The sequence below is a fragment of the Tarenaya hassleriana genome, unplaced genomic scaffold, assembly GCF_000463585.1.
Source record: "Tarenaya hassleriana unplaced genomic scaffold, ASM46358v1 Cleome65, whole genome shotgun sequence".
Taxonomy (NCBI): domain Eukaryota; kingdom Viridiplantae; phylum Streptophyta; class Magnoliopsida; order Brassicales; family Cleomaceae; genus Tarenaya; species Tarenaya hassleriana.
Genome location: NW_010969032.1, coordinates 562,822 through 573,968, shown reverse-complemented (window position 1 = coordinate 573,968; position 11,147 = coordinate 562,822). Strand labels below are relative to the sequence as shown.

At 36.8% G+C, this 11,147-nt stretch overlaps 3 protein-coding genes and 1 pseudogene across 5 annotated transcripts in view; 2 read left to right on the top strand and 2 right to left on the bottom strand.

Moving 5' to 3' along the window:
* Window positions 1-1,511, top strand: part of LOC104800200 (protein transport protein Sec24-like At4g32640) — a 10,011-nt gene extending 8,500 nt beyond the window's left edge. For all 3 annotated transcript variants that reach the window (XM_010522958.1, XM_010522956.1, XM_010522955.1), the window contains exons 23-25: window positions 115-203; window positions 297-328; window positions 889-1,511. In XM_010522958.1, the coding sequence (XP_010521260.1) occupies window positions 115-203; window positions 297-328; window positions 889-995 (228 nt within the window). In that variant the 3' untranslated portion in view covers window positions 996-1,511. The remainder of the gene's footprint in view (window positions 1-114; window positions 204-296; window positions 329-888) is intronic.
* Window positions 1,512-1,813: 302 nt separating this feature from the next.
* Window positions 1,814-4,166, top strand: LOC104800197 (TLC domain-containing protein 2). The gene is made up of 3 exons (XM_010522953.2): window positions 1,814-2,383; window positions 3,239-3,516; window positions 3,681-4,166. Exons 1-3 carry the CDS (start codon window positions 2,137-2,139, stop codon window positions 3,993-3,995), a joined length of 840 nt encoding a protein of 279 aa, XP_010521255.1. The 5' UTR covers window positions 1,814-2,136; the 3' UTR covers window positions 3,996-4,166.
* On the bottom strand, window positions 4,144-7,718 carry LOC104800199 (annotated as a pseudogene).
* A 2,867-nt stretch (window positions 7,719-10,585) lies between these two features.
* The window catches only part of LOC104800196, a 1,538-nt gene continuing 976 nt past the window's right edge, over window positions 10,586-11,147 (bottom strand). Inside the window, exon 2 of the mRNA XM_010522952.1 lies at window positions 10,586-11,027. Coding sequence (XP_010521254.1) covers window positions 10,714-11,027 — 314 coding nt within the window. The 3' untranslated portion in view covers window positions 10,586-10,713. The remainder of the gene's footprint in view (window positions 11,028-11,147) is intronic.

Sequence of the window (11,147 nt, the reverse complement as noted above, 5' to 3'; positions counted from 1 at the left end):
CAGGAATAACCAGCACAAAAGTGTCATGTTTCGAATTTGGGATCCTAATGAAGAGATTGTTGGAATGGAATGCTTTGGCTGTTGCACTTCGTAACCCGTCTTTTCTGTTCACAGTATGTGTTGCAGCTGTATGACAATCCACTATCAAGGAAGTTCAATGATGTGGTGAATGAAATAAGGAGGCAAAGATGTTCTTATTTGCGGTATCAAGCGAATTTTCACTCAATCTCTTCTCTTTCTCCTTGCTTTTTTGTCTACTCTTTCTTTAAAATTCTCTTTTGTTTCTCTCTTTGCAGTCTGAAATTGTGCAAGAAGGGAGATCCATCAGGTGAGTGATTCGGAACCAGCTTTCATTTGCAAACTTTAGTTAGGGTCTGAATCCTGATCTAATTAGGGAAGTGACTGTTAGCGTATAAATTTACCATCTTGGCCTTCCATATTTTAATTTCCCAGCCTTTGAAGTGGTATCCATCCCTGCATCTATCCACTGGACAAGTGAATTTTGGCATCAGTTATATCTCTGTTTCTTTCTAGATGCATGTAATTATGTATAATAGTTTCCGTTCCCATTTCCACTAGTATTTAAAGATGGGACTGTCTCCATAACTTGACTTGGTTGTGGCAGCAGAAATAATGGGACAGAACTGAATGGGCATCCTAGTTCCAATTCAATCTTCTATTCAACTGCACATCCAGCCATTGTATTACATTTTCATGAGCATGTAATATGGCTTAAAAGGATTAATGATGTCAAATCCAATAGCTTGTGATTTAGAACATGATTGATGATACCGTGTGGATAGCTTTGCAGCCGATGCTAAAGGTTTCCGATGAATTGCTATGATACAGAATCTTCATGAATGGTTGTTGTTGTTGTTGAACTTTCAGGAATGTTGTTCTTGTCATACATGGTTGAAGACAGGACAGCGAGTGGCCCCTCTTACGTGGAATTCCTCGTTCAAGTCCACCGCCAAATTCAGCTCAAAATGAACTGAAACAGCTGAAACTCCTTCCCCTCCCTTTTGCGGAGTCACAAGAGGTCATCTTTAAAACCTATATAAGTATATCTATACACACACATAGAGAGAGAGAGAAAGAGAGCATAACAGAAAGCCGTAGAGTTGTTCTTCCTTGTACATACATCGTCTCGACGGGAATCTTGAAATGGGTAAGCGTTTTCATAGATGATTATGATGGAATGATGATGATGATCATCATCATTTGTGCTCAATGGTTACAAAACCCTTTGGGGGGTTCATGCTTGTGGGTGGTTGGAAGAGAGAGCAGAGACACTTAAAATGCCACTGAGATTTTTTTTGGGGTTGGTTGGTTCCTGTGGCTTAGTGTTATTTATACAGAAGTTTTTGTAGTGATCATCATCGGGTGTGTGTTGTAACGTGTTACTTAGACTTTCAGTCTCTCTTCTTTTTTGCTTCTCTCTTTTTTTTTTAAGTTTTGAAAAGAATATTGTTTTTTTTTTTAATATTTTGAATTATTAAACGATTGAGTTTGTTTTGTTGGTATATAATTATTGATATATATTCCATTAAATGACATTTTCTGTTTTGATATCTAATTAATAATATCACATATGAAATTAGTGTTTTGATTAGATATTAAAATATGCAATCATCATTTTGATTGGTGTAAATGCAAAACTTAATATTTCAGTAAAAATTTACAGTGTTTATTTCATCATCTCGTTATTAAAACGCAAAAAAATATAAAGCCAAGTAATTTGTTCCGAAAAAAATAATTATAAAGAGTGTCATAACCGATTATATACCGACAAATGAATGTCGGCACACGGAAGAGGATGAACGAGAAACTTTGGAAACAGCAATGGATAATTACGATGACTGCACCACATAACTTGATGGTTGTCGGACGCAATCCCACACAAGAGGTTGACAGCTCCTAAATCGTTGGTATTCGTTTTCGGTTCAACTCAGAGTGGAAAGTGATTGATTTCTTCCTCAATCCGAGATGGGTAGGTTCATGGAGGTTGTTGGATAATCGCTTCGACTTTCGAGCTTCCCGAATCGAATCGTCACCCCCGACATTGCCCATTTCAATGCTTCTTTCTCCAACCCTCTAGAGAGAGAGAGAGAGAGAGAGAGAGAGAGGGAGATTCCAATGGCGAGGACGGCGATGGGTGCGAAGAGCAGGGCCGGGGAGTTCTTCCTGGCGACGCTGGTGCTTTGGCTCGTCTCCGTCGTGTTCGAGATCGTCTTCAACCGGCGAACTGAGCTTCTCTTCGTCATCTGCGGCGTTTTCTTCTTTCAATCGGCGAATTGGGTGGTTCGTTCTTGTCTCTCTCGCGACCCTCTCTTCGTCAACACCTCTGTCTCGCTCTTCCACTCCATCATCGTCTCCGCCTCAGGTTCCTTCCTTTATCTTTTCTCTATCAGGTTTCTTACTTTTAGGGTTCTTCTCCGTTTTTTCTTCCCTCGCTTTAAACCTTAAGATTGCCTGTATGTATATATGTCTGTGTGAATGATTGTGTAAGTATGCAGCTTCTTGAATTTTGGCTGGTCGTAAAGTTTGCATATTGGTCGCTGCTTCTGGAAACTGTAGCTCTCAGCTCTTCTGTTGTTGTGATACTTTTCCATTTACTTGTCAGTTGCTCAGATGTATGTTCTTGTTTTACCGAATTGTCTCCATTGCTTAATGGGCGGTTTTGGTTGCTCTCTCCACCAGGAATCTTGAGTTTGAATCACCCAGATAATGTGGTTTTATATTCATATCTTTGTGAATGATGTAAATGATAAGGGACTTTTATGATGAACAGCTATGTTGAATGAGTGGATATGTGACTTGAAGGGGGGTATTTGTGTTCTGCTATTGTGCTAGGACATGATCTACTCTTACTTAATTGTCCATTGCCTGCAAATTCGTTGCTGCATATACGATACGGGAATTTGATTTTGATTTTGATGCTTTGCATTGCATATTCTAGCCAGTGTTACTGGTGAGGTGATACCGGGCGATGTTTTCCTTCAAACTAATATCCCCGGAGTGCATCTCTCGTGTTTCTTGCTTGTCTGATCTTGTTGTTGCTAACCATTTGCTCCTCTCGATAACCCAGTTTCCATCCTTGGTTACAGTTTGCAAAAATTCATGGAATGTTGTAGAACCAGTCTGTTTTTTTTAAATTTCTTGCTTCTGATGCAGGTTTCTTTCTCAACTATGCCATGCTGATTATGAATTTGCATCTTCAAACCCTAATTTGTTGCAGTGGTTTTCATTCTGGCCAATCAGTGGTTAACCAAAGGTCCAGGCGTGATGTTTGAGCACTCTCAGTTGGTTGATGGTACTTGGCAATGGGCATACCAAGCTTTGTGTTTCTCATGTGGTTACTTTGCATATGACCAGTGGGATATGCTTCAGTATCGTTTATATAGCGGTTTTGTACCTTCCATTCTGGTTCATCACCTTGTCCTCCTTGTCTGCTTTACATTGGCCCTATACCGAAATGTTGCCATCAACTACCTTATTCTCACTCTTATATGTGAGGTACGATCGTTATCTGGGGAAGGGTTTTTTCTTTTCATTAATTTATATCTCCACTTCAATGCAGGCCAATGGACTTTAGGACACAGAACTGCATTTGCTTGTTATGCAATATGGGGTCATATCGCCATTGAAAGTTATTTGCTTGTGATGTTTATGTAAAACAGCTGCACTCTGTCTTCCTTCATGTGAGGAAATTGAGGAGGATGGCTGGAATTCGGGACTCCAGCTCGACAATGGTGAAACTGGAATGGGCGCTCAACTGGACAACCTTTGTATTGGCGAGGTCGATTCCTCATGTTCTCATCACCATCAAGCTGATCCGAGACGCCTCCAAGTTCGGGAAGGGCATAGAATGGCCGCTTGCGCTGTTCGGGATGGTGGGAATGCACTTTCTCAACATGGGTCTTGGCATTGATCTGTTCCATGCTTTCAGGAGAGAGAGAAATCAACAGAGCAACCATCACAGTCATGGAGAATAGTAATAATAATAATAATAATAATAGCCAGCCAAAGCCATTTGCTTCCATGTTTCTTTGTGATTCTCTTTGAATGGTTATGTTTTGAACACCTTGTCAGATTTGTACAAGAATTAGTTGATGTTTTAACACATGTAAGCGTATACACAAGTTTATCAATCACATGTTTTAGAATTTGCTCTTGCAATCCATTGCAGAACCTGTTCCGCTGCAACAGTTACTGAGTTTTCTTTGTATGCTATTCTATTTCAGAGTCACGGCAGTAGTTCACTTCTAAGAAACCAAAATCTTGGAAGATCTGAAGATATTACACCAGTCTGATTATGCTATATCTCCCCATGTATCCCGTTCTTATTTCGAGTAAAAAACTTTGCAATCCCATTTCGATTCTTCTCAGAACTCCCTTCCTTTAATGATCCAACATTGGTGAAGCTAATGCTGAAGGAGGAGGAGAAGAAGATGGAGGTGAGTTGTTCCTCGTTGCCAGAAAGCCATTACAGCTTTCCTTAGCAGGTTTGATGAACTCGGTATGATTTCTTGTGGAAAATTCTTTGTTCCTGTCTACCTTCCAGATCTCTGCACTGTTCGTATGATTAGCTGTAACTGCTGCAACTGAGAAACTGGGTATGCTCGCTGTATCGATCAAGAAATCTTCAAGTGTTGCAAGAGACTGGAGTTGTTTCCCCAATGACGCTATCGTTTTCTGGCACTCGACCAGTTTCCCGGTCGCTGTATCTACATCTTCCTGCAGTATACAGAGGTCAGTGAATAAGGGTCAAGCAGGAATTCGGGAAAATGACCCGAAAAACCTAGCAAAAAGATCTCTGCTGCTCTTGAATTTGTCTGAGTTTAGAGAGAGAAACATCTCAGAGAATATACAAACTGACCTGCTTGATCTTTGGCTCTGCTTTTTCTCTCTTGATACTGGTGTTCTTTTCCTCTTCCAGTGTCCGGAACTTTTCCCTCTCCTTTCTCAGATCTTCTTCCAAAGATTCTATCTTTGCTTTCGCAGTCTGTGATTCTTCTTTCAGGCTGATGAGCTGAGATTCAACTTCTGTTTTCAATTCATTAGCCATTGTCAGCTCCTTTTGTATCTTCTCCAACTCTGTCTCAGCTTCTTGAAGACGAATTTTAGACTCTTCGTATTTATCTTTCGTTATGTCACACGATAGCTGCAGGTCAGTTTTCTCAGCTTCCATCTTCTCCAACTTATCTTCCAACTCCGTTTTGTCACAGACTGCAGCTTCGAGCTTGTATCTTAACGTGTCCTCCACTTCTTTGCAGCGTTTAACTTCACTTTCGAGCTCGGCTTTTTCTGCTCGTGTTTTCTCCAACTTCCCTTCTAGTTCCTTAGCTCGGCAAGTCAAGACTTCTATTTCCTCGCGCAACGAGTTTTCTGTCAAAAATTCAGATTCCTTCCTGTGGTTTTCGTCCTGTGTCTCGGGCAGAGCAGCAAGTCTTTCCATCTCGAGGAAATCACCCATGAGATCGATTTCGATAGATGATGTTGGCTGAAGGGATTTGTTGACAGGCTTTTCGTTCTTGAACTGATCAAGCTCAGCAATCAAAGCGGATGCCCATGAGTCAGAGTAACTATCTGATTGACTGTCAGTAGACCGATGATCATTAGTCGAGGTTGATGATTTAGACAATACCCGAAGTTTCCGGCATTCAGCCTCAAGTTTCGCCACCTTCTTTATGCTATCTAAATGATGTTTGCTTGCAGTTTCTGCAGCTTGGGTGCTCAAATCTCTCTCGATTGTTCTGACCTCTAGTTCATCGCGTTGTGCAAGGAGCTCATGCCTCAGAATCAGATTTTCCCTTGCTAAAGATTCAAACTTTTGAGCCAAATCTTCAGATCTTGCTGCTTCTGCTTGATTTTGGAGCTCAATAATCCGATTCTCGAGACTGGTTTTAGCAGATTCCAACTCATGGGTTCTCTCGGTCACAGCTTCTTGGATTTTCAGTTCTTGTTCATCTCTCGCTTGCCTTAGCTGTCTAACACACTCCTTGAGAGCTCCATCAAGATGATTTACCCTATCTTCCAACGTCGAATTCTTACTGGCAGCAGCCTCGAGCTTTTTCTTCAGCTCGGCCACTTCAGTTTCAGCTTTCTCCCAACCTTGAAACCCAACAGAGGATAGATCATTGAACAATTCACGGAAAAAAAAAACCCGGCATGGAAACATGATCAAGTTTCAGAGAAATGGAATGATACCGGCAATAGCTTCTTCTGCGACCTTAGCGTGTTGCTTCACCAACTCATCTTTCGCAATCACGTTCACGAGAGCCGCCGACAGTTTCTCAGACATTGTCTTAATGCTATCTCTCACTTCCTCACTCTCTGTTTCCACCTTTTGTGGTGAAACCACATGTGATTGCGTGCTGTCATCAGGAGACTCCTTCGTACTCTCAGGCTGTGATAATAATGCAGAAAACCAAACTTCAAACTGATATACACACACACACATAATTAAATAGATATATACAGATATTATAGCATTGGACAAGTGAAGACAGAAGAAACACTCACATGACCATCAGAATCCATCTCTGAATGTGAAGAAACCGACTCGGACGTATCACTTTCTCCCATAGCTTCTCTCAGAGGGTTTCTCCTTCCATGGCCATTGCCTCTTCTCCATTGCCAGTTCCAGGAGCACTAATCAGCACATCAGCAAACACAGAATCTGCAGAGATAAAACACATTCCATTCTTCAAACACTGCAAACCAAACATGACTTAACCAAATATTCAAACACAAAGGACCAACAGATTTCACAGACAGCGGCCTTTGCAAATTGGGCATTAGAACATATCAGGTGGAAGAATCTTAAAAGGAAGAAACACCCACAAGGCCACACAATACATACAATCTACAGCACATGACCAGAAAAAAAAAACGTTTTTGAAAATACCCAGAAAAAGAAAGCATTGAAATCCATAAACTCAGCATCTTAAGCCTAAGGGAAGACAACAAAACATGAATTCTCTCCACTCAGTTCCTTTGTTTTCAAATGTGCCATAAAGGAGAAAAATTCAAAGCTTTTGCCCTTGTCATAACAAAAAAGATACCATTGTTTTTCATGATTTCCTCTTCCAAATCAAAACCAATTACAGAAAAAAAGAAGAAGATTAATCTGCAAAATCACTTCAAGCCCATTACTTTATATTATATATATATATATAAGATTCACACTCAAAATCCAAACTTTAAAGCGCAAAATCCAAAACGAAACGAAAGAGAGAGAGAAATTGCATTAACATATGCTGAAAACAGCTCAAACATGCAGAAGAAAATCCACCAAGAACGCATACAATGCAACAGTGAATAAGCAGCCAAGTTATTTCTTGTTTAGGAACTCAAGAAAAAGCAAACTAAATAAAAAAAAAATCAAAATCTTGGACCATCCCCACAAAAAAAATAATCGTAGTTGGAGGGAAAATGGAAAGAAATTGAGAGCCGCATGAGAATAAATACCTTTGTCTGATTTTCGGAGGCTGTCTTGAAGAAACATGAGATCCCGAAATGCTCCAACGGACAAAAAACCCTAAATTTTCTTCTATAGTTGGCAGAGATTTTTCTATTTCTTGTCTTTAGCTGCTTTCTCTAATTCGAAACTTTCGTTCTTTTTCCAGAGAGAGAGAGAGAGAGAGAGAGAGAGAGAGAGAGAGAGAGAGAGCGCCTGCGAGTGATCCTCTCTGCATGTGGAGCTATGAATCCAAACATCAAAATCTAACCTTTTCAGCTTCTTTTTCCTTTTTGTTTTTGAAAATATATTTTTTTTGGTAATTTTTTGAAAATATTTTGAATAGCGTTGAAGAAATAATTTCAAATTCTTTTTTTTTATCGTTTTTGTTTATTATATATATATATGAATTGAAAAAAAATGTTAATTCTCCCACCCGTGGATGATGATCCTCTCTGCATGTGGAGCTATGAATCCAAACATCAAAATCTAACCTTTTCAGCTTCTTTTTCCTTTTTGTTTTTGAAAATATATTTTTTTTGGTAATTTTTTGAAAATATTTTGAATAGCGTTGAAGAAATAATTTCAAATTCTTTTTTTTTATCGTTTTTGTTTATTATATATATATATGAATTGAAAAAAAATGTTAATTCTCCCACCCGTGGATGAACAGAAACACAAAGCCACTAATTTTTTTTATTTATAAAAGCCACTTATTTATTGTCTCTTTTACACCTAATTATTTCAACCTTTTTCTTAATGGTTAGCCTTTTACATTAATTATTCAACCAATTTGGAGTGGACCCATCATTTGAATTCGATTTTACTACGTATAAATATTCACGTCATTATATATATATATATATATATCATAATTTGTATATTTGTGGGGATTTTGCTTCAAAATTAAATTTAAATAGCAATTATTTCTTAATGTTTTTTTTGGTTTTAGACTTCTTAATGTTTTTCTTTTGGTAATGCAGACTTCTTAATGTTACTCATATATATACAAAGTAATATTTATTTTCACTTTAAAATTCAACTGCATATTTGATTAAAGACATTTGATCCAAGTTATATATTTTTAGAATAAAAATGCATTAAAAAAACTAAGTTAAAAAAAGGTCGGGCTGAATTTTATAATGAAAAGTCTCAGCTTTTTCATAATTGAGTTCGATAATATTCGAGATACGAGTAGACATCTCTTCATCGGACGGCTGAGATTGCTCGGCCCACCTAGGATCCGTTTCGATGCGATCATTTAATTTATTTATAACCATAATACAGTAATATTTTTGGACCTTTAAATTAAATATTTTGTATATTAATGTGGGCTTCAATTCTAACTAAACCCAATGTTAAAGCCCATTAAAAATGAAGGCCCAAAACCAACTTTACAGGCGCATAATTTCTAACTCTAATTCTAGGCCCATTTACACCTTATATGATTGCATTGGATTTCTATAAAATGTGATTTTTAAAATAATCAAACTTATAATCCAACACTAAATAGTTGGTGTATTTGATTACATGGAAGGAAAAATATCTCATGTATCTATTGAGATTTTTTTTTTTGACAATTTCATGTTGTTTTTATTGGATATTATCATTGTCTGCAATCAAATTGTAAATCCAACATTATCATATGTTACATCGTGATGTAAATACCTCAAATATATGTTGATAATAGCTATTATGATAAATATTTATCTCTGTTAGTTTTAAATCTTTTCGCAAATTGAAGATGCTTAAAGTCACATATATAGCCGTTTGCTTTTATTATGATCAAAAGAGTACTTTATATTTAAAAAATAATAATAATTCCACAATGATTTGTCTGTATATCTAAGCTAATTGGATTGTAATATATCCATCACAAAACAGTCTCAACATGCATGTGGATTTAAATTTATAACTAGAAAATATGATGTGGACTTCCAACTACCCTAATTGCAATATCTATCCAAATCTGTATATATATACATATGTATATGTGTGTGTGTGTATATATACGTAACACGCAAAATTTCCTATCTTGGATCTTTTTTTTTTCAAATTTTTTTTAGGGTTTTGGATCAATTCGATGGCCATTTTCTCCAACTTTTGATTTGGTTTATAAAAAGCTTTTTGGTTGCATGTTAGGTATACATGAATTAATTAGTGGTGGTCCTTTTTTTTTGGAAAAAAAATATATGATCATGTATATTTTTGTGTATGTATGTCATATATAAGATATGGTCCCCTAAAGATTATAAACTATAGAGCCTACGATCGGGACAGAACTTCTGCCCAAGAAAGCATATTGATATTCATAAGGATATATAACAAGATTTTATCATAGATTTTGAAAAAAAAAATCCACTTTTATATTTAAGTTTGGGTTAATTAATTCAATATCCTAATGAAAATATAGAAAAGACATTGGTTTTCTACATTGCTTGCAAGCAGATGAAAAAGAAAAAGAAAAAGAAAATACTTTTTATGTGGTCAATGAGATATTGATATGAATATAGACAATGAAATCACACTATTTTGTTACAATTTGAAATTATTATAATTGGTTATATATATATATATATATTATAATTGGTGACTGGAGAATCTGTAAACATTAAGGGCGGGAGAGGAGACAAGTATAGGACATGCACTATACAAAGGCCTATGGGTCAAGACATTGGCCAAGTTTTTTGGTCCCTCTTTTTGCTCCAATGTTTCCCACTCATGTCAACAGCCTAACATGTAACCATTAGACCTTGTAGTATATTATATTATATTATATATATATATATATATATATATGTAAAAATAAAATAAGAAAAAGAAAAAGGGGAAACATTGCAAGATCCCATGACATTATCTCAATGCAAAAAAGAAATCACCTTTTTTTATTTCCCTCTCTCCCTTTTTTTTTTATTCTCTTCTTTTGTTTTTAAAACTTTCCTTTACACCCTTTTGAAGGAAATTGTAAAGGCTATCTTTCAAGTTTCAACTATACATATTAAGCTTCCTTAAATGTCCCTTTCTTATTACATATTCATTTTGTGTGTGTTGTGTATATATATATATATAACCAACACAATAATATATATATATATATAACCAAAAAAATCAACCGATCGACGATTGTAGATTTTTTTTTCTCGAGTTTAGATCTTTGATGAGATAAGCAACAAGTACAATAGAGAATTTTTTTAATAATAAAATTAAAAAAAACAATTTTAAGGAAGTGATATAATAATGAATATATAGTTTCACTTGTTGTTGGGTTTCCTCCTTGTTAAGGTCCTGACCATCCAACCTTGTCTTCTCACCTTGACACCCTCCACCTTGGACACCACGTGGCAAGAGGTGGACCCTCTGAGTCTGATGAGCTGGAAGAGGTGACCAATCCGCTTGCGCCACCTCAGCGACGACCTGCTCTTGCGATGCTCAATCACGCTCTTGCCTGTGTCCTCCGGTGGATGCTTATTCCACGACATGCTGTTTCTGCATTTGTCGACGGAGGCTGTGTTCTTCTCCCACGACGCATTCCCATTGTCTTCGAATTTGATTGAAATAAAAGAATCTGGAAAATTAAATGAAACTTACATATAAACCATATTTCATAATTAAATCATCACTCTATATAATAATAATTAATATGGATTTTATAAATGTTATACAACCCCCCCCCCCCAAAAAAAAC

Bases quoted from the DNA above. Each gene is read 5' to 3' on its own strand.
- LOC104800197 (XM_010522953.2), top strand. From the start codon at position 2,137: ATGGCGAGGACGGCGATGGGTGCGAAGAGCAGGGCCGGGGAGTTCTTC. The intron at 2,384-3,238 runs GTTCCTTCCTTT...AATTTGTTGCAG, and splicing joins CATCATCGTCTCCGCCTCAG to TGGTTTTCATTCTGGCCAAT. The intron at 3,517-3,680 runs GTACGATCGTTA...TATGTAAAACAG, and splicing joins TTCTCACTCTTATATGTGAG to CTGCACTCTGTCTTCCTTCA.